Below are 16,515 nucleotides of genomic sequence, written 5' to 3'. Positions count from 1 at the left end.
TCGGCAAATTTATCCACACGCACCGCCGCGCTATGCATTCTGGGATATGTTGGGCCACGAAGTCTACACTGCCACATCCTTAAAATTCAGGGAAATGAAGGACGCATTTCAGGGCCGCATTTCGAGCAGCCTTTGAATTGGGACAGCCTTCGGCGCGCCGCTGTGACGTAATCGGCCTTGAAATGCGTACTTTAAGGCTGCAGACCCTGAGCTGGGATACAGCCAGTATCATCAGTTTCTCTACTGAAAATCTGGTTTGAACATCGGTGACTTTGACCTCAAGGTCAGAGGTCAAGTTCTCTGAAAATCTTGTGAATGCGATAGCTTGAGTAGGAAGTCACCTACGATTTTGAAATTGACACCACAGGTGGACCTATTAAAAATCTCAACAGTTCAAGTTCAAATCTCATTGACCTCGATCTCAAGATCAAGGGTCAGAGGTCAACTTTTTTTGAAAAGCTTGTGACTGTGATAACTTGTGAACAATGCGACGTAGGATTTATTTTTTTTAAATGGTACCATAGATCTATCTAGCAGGAGGCTGAGGGGTGCCGCTGGCCCCTCCCAGTGTTTTTATCTCAGTCATTATGTTGATGTGCATGTTGGATTTTCTATTATTTATTTATTTTTTACTCTTAGGTTTTTACAAAGAAATAATTATACTTGACTTGCTACCCCCTTTATTGTAGTGTACCTAGCTGTTAAGTATGTGCATGTAAATATAATTTAATACCACTACGCCCTCAGTCATACAGCATTACCAAAAACTACATTTGCTAGTTCATTAAGACTTTGTGACATACATCCATACATGGCAGGTGTTTTACCAAATTCTGACCCTTCAATCCCTAATGTTGCTGAAATGATGGCTTATCAGACTCGGCAATAATTTTCCAGTTTTGCTGATTCTAGCTTCGGTTTCCTTTCCTTAGCTGACGGGAGCGACACCAGTGTGGTCTGCTGCTGCTGTAGCCCATCTGCTGTGCTTTCAGAGATGCTCTTCTGCATATACTGGTTCCAGGAACCCGGTTATTTAATTCACTCTTTCAATCCTACCAGCTAAAAGCACACAGCTCACAGACCTTATCCGCTGACAAGGACAATGGCACAACTTGTTTACTTTCTGTTGGCCTGTATGCGAATATAATTGAGATTTTTAAGCAATAAAACATGTTTATTTTAGAGGTTTTTGTTTGGAACTTCAAATCTAAAATCTACAAATGACCAATTTAAGAATTATAACCATGATGGGAGTGCTCTTACTCTGCTTTTTGGCATCATCCTATGGTTTGCACAAGTGCCATGTGAAAGCTTTGTTTTCCCAGAATAATTTAGTGGATTTTCTTGGTTCATGTATAGAATAGTAAAGCATCCCTTTACTGACCAGTAGGACCACCACGAGTAAAAACGGTTCATATAACCATCGGTTGACCCAAGTATCAAGCTTCGTGGTCATGTGCTGACAATAGAAAATGAGCACATATTTAAAATGCATTTTATTTTTCCTTTACAAGAAACAAAAGACAAAGAAATAAGATGAAGGGGAAAGGAAGTGGAAAACCAGTATATAAAGAGATGCAACCTCTGGCGTCCTGAAAAAAATATGTACAATTCAAAATAATATCCATATAAAACATGCCACATACAATAAAAATGATCATTATATTTATTCATATTCCCTAAAAGTATCTCTGCTGTACAGATGCAACATCTTTTTTTTTTGTATTTTAAAGTACGTGAGGTTAAAAAGAAGAAAAAAAATCAAATTATGAGCAACCTTTATTAAATTATAAGATATGCAGAGAACTTAAATTAAGTTTCAGAGAAGTTAAAAATTATTCAGGCGGAAATCCAGTGAGCGGCATAATGTCTCGTGTTCTTCCCTTGGAATAGAAACATACCAAAAAATATAGATATATATGTATATATATATCACTGCTTCGGATACTTGATCAATATCTACCACTTCAGAGAAAGTTTCTGTTATACTACGAGAGTGCAATTCATTACCAGGTTAAGTATGGGATTAACTTTGATTATTACATCATAACATACATCAGGCCAAGTAACCATTTCACAATGTTAACCAACACATTCACTTCTATAGGGAAGATATTAAAGGGAAAAAAAAGCAAAAGCAAAACACTAACAATATTCTAGGGAATTCAAGATTTGTCCATTCAAGACTATATGAATCCAATTTTGACCGATTAAAGGGGGAGGTTTTGGTAAATCAACAAGCAGTAGCATAAATAAAAAGAAAAAAATAAACATGAACAATATTACATAAATACAAATGCTATGCACCATTGTACTGCTTTATGCAAGAAGTGATTTTTCCATGTCTAATTAACAACTCTCTGCGTGAATCCAAACAGCCTCGTTATCACGTCGGCTTCTCGTCGAGAACCCCGGACATTTTCCTCACATCTATTTTTAACAAACTCACCTGAAAGCTTATAGCAAAAAACACTAATAGAAAAAACAAGTAAATGCAAAACACTCTGGTTCATATACATAAAGATATTAGTTTGCCATTTTACATATATTTATATTTATGTACAGCTTTATCTTTGTTAAAATGATATCCAGTGGTTGATTTTTTTTTCCAATTTTATTTTTCTACACTTTTGACTTTGATTACAAAGGGTCTGGATAAAGAGCTGTTGTCCCCCCCTCCCTCAATGCATATAGTATATTTACAGTTTTTACAACTTTGCATTTTAAAATCATGTGAGGTCTTAGGTTAAGGGAAGGAGGAACCAAAGTAGTATGGGAAGGTGGAGTTTTAGTAAAGCTCCCTTTAAAGACTTTTTTTTCTCATTATTCTTATACAGAAATGAAAACAAATGCCCTTTTTTCCAATAAGTCTTTCCCTGCCATCAGTTCAGCCTCGAGGAGACAGTACCAGCACTAGAAAAAGCACACTACAGGGGAAGTAGAAACACTGCAGGCTGTACTCAGGCGGAGGAAGACTTACTACAGTAAAAGTTTAACAACAGTCCATTAAATAATACAGAGAGAGGAAGAGGCATGATTAAAGTTTAAGGTTGACTTGTTGGGGAGTAAAAAACAAACAAAAAAAGAAGAGAAAAAAAAAAAAAAAAAGCACTGAATGGGGACAGTAGTCATGCATCTGCTGGCTCCTTTTTTTCCCCCCCAAACAAGTGGAACTTTCAGGTGTGAAACAACCAGCTAATGGGTACTTGGTTAATTTTGGACCTGCGTGATCCTTGAGCCATTCACTCAAACTCTTACTGTCTTAAGCAACTCAGAAAAAATAAATGTGGATGTTATTGTGCTTTCACACAGCTAATAGCAGGATTTTGTTTTTAGATGCATAAATAAGAACACAAAAGCAAAAAGCTACATCAATATCCAGGATGATTTGGTGGCATACAGAACACCCACTAAGCTTCTGATTGTGACTTTAATGCAATATCTTATCAAAACTGTCATATAGTTCATCTGTATAAATAATTCATGAATAATAATTATGTTGGCTCATTATTGTAAATCATCATCAGCATAGAGTAGATAGAGCAAACCTGCTGCTTAAGATTCCCTGCTTGTCCGAGAAGGCTAAGCCCATAAAAACAACCCTCCCACCCCCAAAAATCACCATCGCGCCCCCTCCCCAACCCCCCGGAGTATTTCCACAGTAGCAGTTAACAGTTTTTATACAAAGCAGTCACTTCTCGCTAAATCAGTGAGGTAGACTGGGTCCAACTAACCCACCATGGGACTCCACACAGTCAGAACATCTGGTGCGACTGAAGCCACAGATCAATAGTATCTTACATTTTTTATATTAACTTACTTTTTTCTCCTCTTTTCTTTTTCCTCTCTCCATCGATCACATGTAGTTCTCACACAGAGCCACATCAAGATTGTCTAGCTAGCCAATATCCATGTTGTCGTTATGAGTCATTGATGGGAAAGTGCCTTGTCTGGGAGGTAAGGGGGGGAGGTGTGGTCAGACGGGACAGGAAATAGGTCCGACTTAAAACATTAAAAAAAAAAAATTTTTTAAAAAGTGTCCTTAGTTCATTCTCAACATTTTTAATGGCTTTTTTTTTGTCGAAGCTCCAGATGAGCTCTGTACTACGAGCAGTGATATCAGAGGGTCAGAATGTTTTGGTAGATGGTGAGGATCATTTTCCAGCCACTGTAAGCTTATTGAGACCAGAATAGTTGGGAGGGTTTGAAGTGGGGGATGGGGAAGAGGAGGGATTTGGCTGAGGAAAGGGTGATTCAACTACTCCAAACACGAAAGTTAGTCCCACCATCAAGCTTCTGCTGATGAATGGTGGTCGGCTGCTTTTATTGATTAATGCTCTTCAAACCTTTGGCTACAGGTAACACTTTAGTCTTTTAATAGCGGAGGCCAGCCTTCCTCCATATCTTTATGAACAGCTTATGCACTGGCGATGTAGGATTTTCATAGGCTTTGGCGCAGGAGTGTTCTGGTACCAGCGAGAGGGAATTTTCCATCTTTCTGGTTAGTTCATCCATTTTCGGCAATTCCAGGCTCCGCAGTGGCAAGGGATCTTGTGCTGATCGTCCTCAAAATCAAACTGGTAGTCGTACGTCAGCTGGAATTAAGAGAGAGACAGTTAAAGGCTGCAGATATAGTAGTAGTACAATGAAGGCTGTTTATCACACTGCACCTCCTCTCCTTTAGGAATCCTTCGGCTGGAGATGATGATAATCTTGTCTTCTTTGTCAAACGTTACAACCTCAGCAACACAGTTGGGCGCACAGGAATGGTTGACATAGCTGGTGAGAAGGGAAATGGGGGAAAATCAAATCAATTTGGGGGAAGAAAATAAACATAAAATAAGGGTTTAAAACAAGGCAGGCATGCACAAACAAACACTTACCGGGCTGGGCCACCTGTTAAAGTTGCATCGATCACTTGCTCGTTGTTGATACGGAACATGTAGATCCCTCGGTTCTACAGCAAAAGAGCAAGAAAAAGAAAAAAGGTCAGACGTGTCCTACAGCTGTAGAAAGTTGAGCGGCACAGCAAACAAAGTTTCTGCACCACCCATTCTCCATCAACTGTTTGAGTACCTGCGCTTCATAGATCTTCTCCCGGCGATTGGCCACCTCGTTGCGTATGACAGTACCAATGTACTCAATAACCATCGTATGCTTCTCCAAATCCTTCGCAGCGTACAGCCCCAGGCCCTGAATGCGGGAACGTGCCAAGTACACGTTGTTCTTCCACTCAGTCTTCAAGCGCCGATACTGGGAGGATTTGGAGTGGACAAACTGCTTGCTGTACGGTGTGTTGAGCTCTCCAGTGAAGGTACTCTGGTAGGCCTTGGACACACTGGTGCTGTTAAGAGTGTGAGGCCTAAAAAGAAAGAAAAATGAAAGTCTGAATGTTTTGAATTTTACAGGTTTGAAGTTGTTTTGAAGCAAGTTACTTGCATTTGTAACCCACATAAAAATAAAAAGAACTGCACCTATAACTAAATCGGAATTTTAAATTCCAACCGGAGCGTGTCCGTGCCCAACTACTCATAACCAACATAAATTATTTTAGCTTATGTACTTGCTACACATTACATAGATGTTAAAAGAGTTTCATTTTTTAATGTATATTACCTCACCAGTCAACATATTCTGTCTGGAATTTAACTCCGCAAAAATGTTAACATTTAGTCAACAAGCCTCTTCGACGTGATTCACATGGCTGTACAGATTAACAGATATGTCAGAACGTGTTGAGTGTGCAGCTTCTCGCTAAAAATAATGCTTTACCTCTTGCAGTGTGTGGGGACCTTGGGCTCTGAGCGAGCACAGCCAGTGGGATTAATCATGAGTGGGAGCTCCATCAGAGGGTGCCGGCCGTATCTAAATTGGTAATTCTGGCAGTTCTCCACTCCGGGCAACTAAAACACAACAAGTCAGTCAATGATCATCATAATGGACTTATAATGGCTATAAAGCTTATCATTTCTGGTCACATTGAGTTCAGTTAATACAAGATAGAGCAGATATTTTGTGAAGTCTGTAATGCTGTTTTATTACAGTCTGAAACAGTTATCCAACCACAGATCAGTGAACATGGGAGATAAAGACAAAATAAAAAAGGGACAGAAAGTGCTCGGGATTCTTACCGACTCAGTGATTCTCATGACAGCGTGAATTGTAAGGCCATACATCTCCTCCCCTTTGATGTGTTCAGTGAACAGTTTCAACATGGATGATTCCTCACGAAGTTTAGCCACCTGCTGAACAACCCGGTCCCAGATCCCTAAAGACAAAAACAGCAAATTCAACTCTGTTCTTTAAGGTTAAGAAACATAACAAAGGGAGAATAGAGCACAAAAATCAGAAAGCACTTTTGTTTTACCTTCTGGAGTAGGGTCACGGTACTGTAAATCCTCCATCCCATGCTCCAGAACACGCACTTCAAACAGCGGGCGGCCATCATCTTCACTGATGCGGCAGCGGTAGCGGCATCGCTTGTTGGGTACGCGTGTGCTCCAGTAGATGCGTGTGGCCTCGTAGCCAACGGGGAAGATTGCAGTAGCTGAGTGGAAGTTGGCCATCTGGGAGGGCAGCAACTGGCCAATAGCGTGAAAGATGAGACTTCCGACGCGGAACAGGTGGATACGGTCTCCGCGCTGCAAGATGCTGGCTATCTGTTTCACCTCGTCACGCTCGATGTAGACGCGGCGTAGGACCGCAAATGTGCTGAGTTCATCGTCACTGGGCCCCTTCAGTTTATGCTGGGTGCACAACATGGTCTTATCCTTAAAGAACATGCAGCGTGCCCGGATGGCACAGGCAAAGTGGTAGACATTCGGGCAGCGCAGTCTGTTGCAGCTGTTTGTGGCACCAGTTTTCTGGCAGTACGCACAAAGAGTCCGCAATCCACGACGCAGGGCTACCTCCACGTTGATTAGGGCACCCCCCTGTGTCTCGTACACCTCTGTGGACCACAGAGCGCAATTTAAGTGCACCCATAGGTCCACATCAATATTAAGCAAACGAGCGGGCCCATCTGTGGCACCATCGCCTTCCTCGTGGCAGAAGCAGCACTTGCGTTTATCCCGAGGCAGCCTTTCTGGTCGAAGAGTAATGCGCAGCCGTTCCATCAGTTCAGACACCTCACGGCTGTTTTCTTTCTTAGAGCCACCTTTCCGAATCGAGATAACAATCTGAAGACGCTTCCAGCGAATCCCCTTCCATTTCTTCAGTTTTGGATGCACCACCTCCTCATCAGGTGAGAGAGGCCTGCGTTGCTTGACAGCTTTAGGGGAAGACTCCATGGGGGTGGGAGAATCTTTAGGAGGTTGAGCTGGATCAGTGACCAAATCCTCTACCTCCTCCTCCTTGACAACAGCACTCAGATGATCTTCAGGAGCAGCAGCAGGATCAGAAACTGCCGAGGTAGCTGCTGCGTCTGCGCAAGACTCTGGAGCAGCAACTTCAGGCTCTGTGACTTCAGTTGATTGAGCAGCATCAAGAGGAGGATTAACATGCTGTTCAGGCTCAGCTGTTGTTTGGACATTGGCCGGACTGGAGGGAGACAGTGATGAGGAAGTTGATTTTTTGGAAGGTTCAGCTTCACTAGTTGTAACTGGCAGAGATGGAGGAGGATGAGGAGGAGACGGTGATGGGGGTGGAGACTCCTCCACTGGTATAATAGGAAGGTGGCGCACATCCAAATCATTTACATTGGTTGTATAGCAGTGCTGAACCGGTTTTTCTTCAGTCTCTGCAAATTCCTGAGAGCAAAATGCACGCAGGAGATGTAACGCTTTCAACACATGTAATAAAAAAGATTAAATGAGGCAATAGGAGACCTTTAGGGACCAACCTGTTTAATAAGTGCCAGAATGTCAACTTGTTTCTTCAGTGTACAGCCAGGTAGAGACACATCAAATTGCCTTAGCCACTCATCCTGACTAGGTGAAGCACCATCCTTTGTACACAGAACCCCTGTAAAACATAACATGGATAGATGGTATAGTCACTCTGCCACAATTTGTTTTAAAAACAAAAAACCCCAAAAACATTTAAACACCAAATTTGCTCAACTAACGTGCTTAAACTACAATCATGAGATGGGATTAATGAAAGACGAAATATTTACATTAGCAAATAATATGACAGGTCACTTTGAGGCAGAATTTTGAATGTCTTGACAGACTCGCACCCTTTTGCTTTTAGCTAAATAGGAACTCACTCCACAAAAAAAAAAAGAAAAAAAGAAAAAGAGAAAGAAAATAATAAAAAAAAAAAGACATCAGCAGAAATCTAAAAAAGCTAAACCGTCAATTTATTTATTTTAGTGTGTACCTGATTGGCCAGGTCCTTTCGCAGGCCCATCTCCTCCTGACATTTCAGGGTTTTGGGGAGGGATAGTGACCTCATAAGTACCTGGCATTCTAATGTTGAGAAGCTGGGCCATGGCCATCATCACGTGATTTAGTTTCTGGAAAATATTAGTAGAAGTTTAGATTGCCTCAATAGATTCAGACATAAAAGCTTTTAAAGACGATATAAGATTATGATGGCTTAGTACCTTGGCTGCAGCAGATGACAACGTGAACATTACAGACACCTCGTTGCTTTTGCTCTTATCCCAGTGGTTGGATGTTGAATCTACCTTGCCGTCAGGAGCTTCGAATTGTTTATTTTCTGTGAATGCTGTAAGCAAATGTGTAAATTCAACATTTGTCTGCATTTCAAGACGCAAACAGATTTAATATTTAAAATAAAAAAATTTGACAATCGTATAAATTCCAAGCAGGTTTCCCCATGACCTATGTATCCATGCAACCATATAAAACAAACTAACTTAGAATTTAATCCCCCATACAGAGCAGCACATTGCTACCTCAGCAGACCGTAGGATGTGACATGCTGAGTAGAATACCTGGGATGGCAGTGCGAGGTATGAGGGGTATGATAGGTGATATTGCCCTGTCCGTCTCCTCCTCTTTAGGCTCCCGCAGGTGAGGAAAACGTGGAGTTTCATCTCCTACATTACTCTCAGGGGATGATGCTGGAATTATGCTTTCTGGAGCATCCTCATCGTCACTTTCCATCCTGTTAAAAGATATTTCACACATTTATAGCCTCTTTATGAAAATATCTATGCTATGGACTGATAACTATGCACAGTTGTCCTTGTGTACCTGATATCCTCATTCTGGTTATGTGGTGGTGTGGGGAGAGCTGCTAGAATATCTACACTCTTTACCTCCTCTTTCACAGAATCTGAAGGAGGAAACAAAATGCAGCATAATAATACATTGCATTTAGAATGCAATTACTGCATAACTGTGGATTAATAATTAACAATAAATGTACCCATCGGCTCTTCAGCAGGCTCTCTGTTTTTCTGTCTCTCAGCCAGATCCTCTCCAGCTGTTACTCCATTGAGCAGTTTGTGCTGTACTGATGGTGGAGGAGTAGGTGGCAAGGAAGATGGGGGTGTTGGGGGGTTGCTGAGGTTGCTCTGTGAATGCACAAACAATATGTTCATGAAGACTTTGCTCTGAAATTACCTTTATGCCTTATTCAAAATGTTGGTGGTGCACTGGCAGCTTAGTTTGACCTTAGTGAGTAACTGAGAGTAGTAGTCTGGGATATTGTCTAACACTGCATTTCCAAATGAGCCTTTTAGCTGGGCTTTTCCATTGGCTGGACTGCTTCCAAAAGGTGCAAAAAGATCCACACTGGCAGTGATTGACGGCTCCATCAAGGGCAGCAGAGAGAGGCCCTACAGAGTAAAAATCCATTAGCCAAGAAAAGGAAAAAGAATCAATCTTCAGATCATCAGTGGCAAAATATCATTAGGGGGGGAAATGTATTTTGACATTATTGTACCTGTTTGAGTTGTTTTAACAAGGCTTCAGCACTTTTTCCAACTTCTTCCTTCTTGTTTTTCTTCCGTGCATTAGGCCCTCGATCTCCAGCTGCCTTATTAGTGCGCTTTGGCTTTTGCACAGGAGGCCTTTTTGTTATCGATTGCAGATCCTGTAAAAGGTCAAGAAAATAAAACTGATTTTTCCCAAATATAACATCAGGGTAAAGAGTCTTGATGCATGCTCAATCATCCAGGTAAGTAAATCCCAAAAGGTTGAGTGACGAAACATTTCTCCCATTGAAAACGCTACGTCCAGATAAACAGAATCAACCTTTTGGGATCAGGGTAAAGAGAATGAATACACTTTAGGAAAACATACCTCCATGTTTCGTGGAGTCCCTTGAAGCTTCTGCTCAAGCATTGCCAGTTTGCTGTTGATGTGACCATTGATCTCACTGTGGATGCCTTCACAAGGCCTCTGAGCGCCAAGCTGAATATTCTTAGTTCTTAGGAGTTTCTGCAGCAACTGCTGTCCAGTCTCAGATCTAGGGCTTTGAGTCACAGCAGCACTTCCAGCATTAATAAAGGTAGTGTTGTTCCCAGCGTTAACCATCTCCCCAGTTGCTTCATGCTTTATAGTCCCAGTAGGAGCTTCAGCCGCACTGTCACACTGGACCTCCCTTGGTTCCTGTTTAATATTCTGTATTGTCATTTTGCATAGCTCCTCTTGTTTGTCTTCTGCACCCTGCTGCAACTGACGCTGAGCATTTGTACCTCTCTGTGGCCCATTGGAAGTCACTGAAGCAGCCAGACCACTGCCTGGTGACTGAGTGTCTGCTTTAGGTCCTGGACAATCAAGTGGACTCTTAGCCCCGGGTGACCTGAGTGGAGAAGCCTTGACTTGACTGTAGGGACTGCCCCTCCCAGCCCTGCTGTCAGCTATAGAAGGTGAGGAGACATGAGATGAATGGGGTGAGACTGGGTGGACTGGACTCATGCCAAAGGGAGTTCTTGGAGAATATGCATGCGATGGAGAGCCCTGCACACGGCCTGCCATTAGTGCTTGCTGTTGGTTCTGGGTGGGAGTGGGTGGACGAATCCCCATAGCTTGATTAAAAGTGTGCCGTTGAGAATCCCCAGGGGAGTTGGCTAATGGCTGACGTGGAGATGCTGGCCTCACCATTGGGCCCTGGTCCATTGGGGAATGTGGCACCTGTCCTCTCATATGTTGCTGCATCATCTCTCCCACTTGGAGCTGCTGCCCAGAGACCATCATTCCTTGCTGTATCTGAGGAGCAACACCAGGTTGTTGGCCTGGCATACCTGGCTGGTGTTGATTTCCCACTGCTCCTGGATTCCCCATGACTCCATGTGACATTTGATGGCCTTCCATCCCCATCATTTGCTGTCCCATCTGTGGGAGCTGAGGCCTCAACTGATGTTGTTGGCCCTGACCTATTGGCATCCGCAGCATTTGTCCTTGTTGTCTTTGTGCAATCATGGCTTGGATGTGCTGTATTTGTTGGTTGGGGGGGAGATTGCGGAGCTGAGGATTCTGAGCAATAATGGCCTGGATGTTGATAGGGGCGCGGATCTGTCCAGGAGGAACACCAGGTCTCTGTCCCATCATTCCTTGCTGCTGAGCTCTCATCATACTCATTAAAACCTGCTGTTTCTGCTGTTGGGCCATGATGGCCTGCTGTTGTGAACTAAGACCCATCATAGCAGGTTGTTGCTGCCCTGGATGGTTGTGTCCTGTGATCTGTTGCGGCATGGTGGGGTCCTGTGGCTGCTGTGTGGCATTTTGAAGAGTTTGCTGTTGATGATGTAAGAAATCAGATGTTTTTCCTTCCTCTTTAATTGTCATCAAACTGGGCTTGTCAGTGGTGAGGGAACTTTGCCTCTGGACAGTGACTGGAAGTTGTTGCTGCAGTTGCTGCATACCAGTTTGCTGGTTCCCGACCAAACCCGACTGTTTCTCATGTACAGACTGGGGATTTGATTGTTGCTGCTGGCCTACATAAACCTGATTCTGGTGCTGCTGCTGTCGTCCCAGGTCAGTTTGATGATCATTTGCAGAGCCTAGTTGGATCTGGTTGGGAGTAGAGGGTCCGCTCTGCTGTGGTGGGGTTCTTGAATCAGGGCTGAGGATACCACCTTCTTTGGGTCCTGAGTTTTGGCTCTCTGTAGATCCCTGGGGCTGGGGTGTGTTACTTCCTGCTGAAGGAGAGGAACCCATTTGTGGGGTAGAGGGTTGGGAAAGACCTTGCTCTTGGCCAGACTGGTTGATCAACTGTGCTGGTTGTCTTTGTGTCATTTGCTGCTGCTGAAGGTGGGCTAAATTCTTTGTAATATTTTGCTGAGATGCAAGCATGCGTTGGGCCAGAATGTTCTGTTGTTGAGGAGTCAACTGGGCATGGGGCCCCCTCAGGCCAGGGTGACCTTGAGCACCAACCATACCCTGCTGTCCCATCATCAGCTGAGGCCTCTGCTGCTGTGACAATGCAACTTGTTGGTTACCAATTATTCCTGCCTGAGTTGATACCATGCCTTGAGAATGGTTAATAGGCTGGCTGCCCACAAGATTCTGTGATGGAGCCACAGTCTGGCCTCCAACTATTCCTTGTGCAACCTGGACCATGTTCTGCTGATTAGCCTGATTAGCTAGCATACCCTGCTGAGTGTTCGCCTGTTGTTGTGCCATAAGTTGGTGCCCCATCATACCAGCCTGCGACTGATTGATTAAACTAGACTGTTGATTTGGGAGTGACACTGGTTGTTGGCCCATCAGCTGCTGTTGCTGGAACTTTGCCATCTGCATCCTATGCTGAAGTTGTCTTTCTTGAAGAAGCCTAGGGTCTGCACCTTGCACCCCAGGCCCCTGAGGGAAAAATCCTCCTGAAGGCCCAGGAGGACCTGGGACCCTGGCACCACTGGCTCCAAGAGCCCCAGAAAGCTGTGGCTGGGCTCCTCCAATAAAGGGCTGACCTTGGGGCATTCTGACAGGCATCCCACCTTGGGGTACCATGCCAGGATGTTGCCCCATTACTGGTGCCCCCTGCTGGCCCATCATCATCTGACCAGGCATTTTGGGAAACATGTGAGAGGGCCCCCCCTGTGCAGAATGACCTTGGGTTATAATACCAGAGCCTTGCTGCTGCTGTTGTTGCTGCTGCTGTTGTTGTTGTTGTTGATGCTGCTGCTGTTGTTGTTGATGCTGCTGCTGCTTGCTTCTGTACTCTGCAATTAGATTTGTGTGCTCCTTCTGTTGCTTGCGCACCTAAAACAGAATATTTATGAGGACATCTGTATATCATGTATATCAAATGTGCCAGAAGCCTTTTTTGTGCAATGCAAAAATTGTTTTCAGAACATTGAACATCTACACACCTGGTCAAGCTGCTTCTGAATTTTACTCTGCTCTTCTGTGACCAACTTAAGTTTCTCTGCATCTGCCTCAGCAAACTCTCTGCCAGCCTTCTTAGCAGTGCGTTGCTTCGCACACAGTGCTTTGCGTGATTTGCGATGAACTCCTATCTGTTCTTCCAAAAATTTCAGTTGCATTTGGAGTAACTGCTGGGTATGAAGAAGCCATTCTTCGTATTGGTGCTGTTCAGCATCATCTATAGAAAAGAAATCACAAACCACCCTTAGCTATCCACAAATGTATGGAGACTGCAATAAAAAAAAATAATCTTAAAAAAAAAAGAAAAGAAAAAAAAAAGACTCAATTCAGCTCAAAAGGCAGTATTGGTCAAACATACTGATTATTCCTTGCACAAACTGAGGAGGGTTAGGCCTTGACTGGGGTGGATCACTTGTCTCTCCCTCCTAAACAGAAAAACGTGGCATTTAAATGACTCAGCTATCATCAGTTTTACAAATTAAATCATCGATCACTTTTTAAAAATAAACCAACATACCTTTGCAGGTCCAGATGCAAGTTGATTTGGATCTGTGGCTGGGGCAGAAGCCAGCCTCTGAGCAAGCAGAGAAACTTGTTGCCTGAAGAGAAAGCAAAACAGTGCTGAGTGACATCCACTTAAAAATATTTAACATGGGCCTCAGCAAACAGGTGTGCTAATGGTACAGTTGATCGTCTAATCGCAGTCTTTAAAACTGAAGTTACCATTGCAGGCATGTCTCTGACACATAGCTACTGCAAATAAGTGGTTGCTAAGCAGTTAACCTTGTGAACAGTGGTGTTAGGGATGCTACTTTTACGTTGAACAGCTTACAAGAGCTGGAACCAACAACAAAAACTAGATCTGAAGATAATCACAATCAACACATGCTCTGCTTTCTAGCAGCAGTTTAACAATGGCAAAAACATATCCATGTTATTTATTAAAAAAACAAACAAACAAAAAAAAAACATTATTAGAAATACCTGTTAATGCCAGTGGGAACAACCATTGGATCCTGTGCCAACACTCTCTTAATACCCTGAAGGGCAACCATCTTCGCCTTGGCAATGGGATCCATAATGTTATCTGTAGCAAATTTGTCCAAATCTGCAATAATAGGTGAAATTAGTGGAAGTATGGAAAAACAAAAGAAAAAAGAAGAAGTTGTGGCTGTGACAAGACATGAAGCTTACCTTTATCTGGGAAGAAGCTGTTGGTCAGAGTTGACTGTTTTACTGCTGGCTGCTGCTGTTGTGATTGATGGCCAAGTCCTGGCTGGATCACTGGCTGCATCCCAGGCTGCATCCCAGGCTGCATCCCTGGCTGCATCCCTGGCTGCATCCCTGGCTGCACCCCAGGCTGCACCCCAGGCTGCATCCCAGGCTGCATCCCTGGCTGCACCCCAGGCTGCATCCCTGGCTGCACCCCAGGCTGCATCCCTGGCTGCACCCCAGGCTGCATCCCTGGCTGCACCCCAGGCTGCATCCCTGGCTGCACCCCAGGCTGCATCCCTGGCTGCATCCCAGGCTGCATCGTCCTCATCATGGTTTGCTGCTGGGCCATCATGTGAGTTGGCGGTACTATACCAGGTCCCATAAGCCTTTGCTGCTGCAAAATGTGTGACGCACGCGGTACCATCCCTGGCTGATTCATCATACCTTGGGGTGGTGGACGATGGTGGTGTGGTAACATTATTTGCCCAGATGAATGTTGATTCGGATGTGGATTTGGAATGCCTGAAAACTGTTGTGGTATGCCTCCTTGTTGAAGAGAACTGAGCTGTTGCTGTTTCTGTTGTTCTTTCTTTTCATGCTCCAGGAGATCTTGTATTAGAAGAGGCAGTTCACCATCTAATGAGCTCTCTACCTTTGCCAGATCTACAGCAGGAGAGTGCTGCTCCCCTACATCAGGTAGTCCTAAGGGATCATCACCCATATCGCCATGTGGAGGAGCTGGAGGAAAAGGCAATGGATTACCTTGGCCTGGCAAGGGATATGGAAGTCCCCCTAATCGAACAGAACTGAGTGAGGCAGACTGGCTCTCACTTTGTGGAGTCTTTGTTGTTGGTGCGGTCACACCAAGAGGCATGGATACCGCTTCTCCCATTTCAGCTTTCACCACAGTCTGTCCCGTTTGCAGCTGAGGCGTCAAACCTCTGTTCTCTACTTTAACTTTAGAGGCATCAGCGGTTTGTGAAGAGCGTGTTAGTTGAGCAGCAGACTCTAGTGCAGTAGAAGGGACTTTTGTCAGAGCCTTCCGCTCTGGCTCCACCCTGGCTTTGTCTTCCACTTTAACATGTGCAGAACCAGACGACGCTGAAGGACCCTCACTTTCAGCTTCTACCAGCCGCAGCTGGTCTGAGAAGACATCTTTAGGGTCTCCTTGGTTCAGTTCAGGATCAGTGTAAGCCAGCAGGTCAAACTCATCACTGTTGAGTAAGTCATCAAGATGTGGATCATTGGTTTCGAGGTTGTCCAGGTTGCCCAAGTCATCATCTCCTTTGTCAGGGTCCAGGTCAAGAGCCAAATCATCCTCATCTTCTACTCCTCCATCTCCTGGAGCATCGCCTAGCCCATCAAGATCAGGTTCTGGCAGTTCTTCTGCATTTTCTACAGCTGCAGGCTGGGGCTCTGTGACTATACCTGGTTGTGAAAGTCGATGCTGCTCAGTACTGCGAGTGTTTTGGGCTGAAGTAGCATTTTGAGGTTGCATGTGGGACTGCTGAGGCAGTAAAACTGACAGTCCACCCTGTTGTAACCCCTCTGTCTGAATCCCACCAACTTGAGCTATAGGAAGTTGCTGAACATAAGGTGTTGACATCTCTTGCTCTGGGACAAAGAGACGTGGCCTGGGCTGGGGTCCACGGGGTATAAATTGGTGTCGCAGGGGTGGCCTTTGTGAATTATGTCTCAACTCAATGAACTGTGGTGGTGGACCTTGACTCATTGGCTGCATGGATTCACCTCCGTGCCCTGGCATCATGGCATGAGTATTACCCATGCCTTCCATACCTTGGATATTGACAGCAGGGTTAAGATTGTGCCTTATGCCCACAGCTTCCATGCCAGGCTGAGGGAACCTCCTTGGAGCCTGGCCCTGCCACTGAGGAGGGAATGGTGGACGGGTAAACATACCCTGCGGTCTGGAAGATCCTGGTAGCCTGAAGAAAGACAAAAATATTTTTTTTTCCCCCCCCAAAAACAACGAAAGGGAGTTGGACTAATTTAAGACGCCAATTGTATCTTCAGGGCCAAAAGATTTATGCCTGTA

General features: G+C 44.3%; 1 protein-coding gene across 3 annotated transcripts in view; it reads right to left on the bottom strand.

Moving 5' to 3' along the window:
- Positions 1-1,954: 1,954 nt before the first annotated feature.
- The window catches only part of kmt2d (lysine (K)-specific methyltransferase 2D), a 30,287-nt gene continuing 15,726 nt past the window's right edge, over positions 1,955-16,515 (bottom strand). For all 3 annotated transcript variants that reach the window (XM_085394988.1, XM_085394990.1, XM_085394989.1), the window contains exons 35-55: positions 14,439-16,405; positions 14,229-14,352; positions 13,762-13,843; positions 13,603-13,669; positions 13,229-13,461; positions 10,218-13,118; positions 9,859-10,008; positions 9,587-9,751; positions 9,340-9,487; positions 9,165-9,246; positions 8,903-9,075; positions 8,549-8,673; positions 8,323-8,458; positions 7,841-7,962; positions 6,368-7,748; positions 6,132-6,268; positions 5,773-5,903; positions 5,077-5,362; positions 4,884-4,957; positions 4,671-4,779; positions 1,955-4,595 (exon numbers count right to left, since the gene is read on the bottom strand). In XM_085394988.1, the coding sequence (XP_085251114.1) occupies positions 4,503-4,595; positions 4,671-4,779; positions 4,884-4,957; positions 5,077-5,362; positions 5,773-5,903; positions 6,132-6,268; positions 6,368-7,748; positions 7,841-7,962; positions 8,323-8,458; positions 8,549-8,673; positions 8,903-9,075; positions 9,165-9,246; positions 9,340-9,487; positions 9,587-9,751; positions 9,859-10,008; positions 10,218-13,118; positions 13,229-13,461; positions 13,603-13,669; positions 13,762-13,843; positions 14,229-14,352; positions 14,439-16,405 (8,686 nt within the window). In that variant the 3' untranslated portion in view covers positions 1,955-4,502. The remainder of the gene's footprint in view (positions 4,596-4,670; positions 4,780-4,883; positions 4,958-5,076; positions 5,363-5,772; positions 5,904-6,131; positions 6,269-6,367; positions 7,749-7,840; positions 7,963-8,322; positions 8,459-8,548; positions 8,674-8,902; positions 9,076-9,164; positions 9,247-9,339; positions 9,488-9,586; positions 9,752-9,858; positions 10,009-10,217; positions 13,119-13,228; positions 13,462-13,602; positions 13,670-13,761; positions 13,844-14,228; positions 14,353-14,438; positions 16,406-16,515) is intronic.

This window comes from Rhamphochromis longiceps, linkage group LG20, assembly GCF_057381845.1.
Source record: "Rhamphochromis longiceps isolate RC_006_pf linkage group LG20, R_longiceps_female_GT1.1, whole genome shotgun sequence".
Taxonomy (NCBI): Eukaryota; Metazoa; Chordata; class Actinopteri; order Cichliformes; family Cichlidae; genus Rhamphochromis; species Rhamphochromis longiceps.
This window is presented reverse-complemented; position numbering and strand designations above follow the sequence as displayed.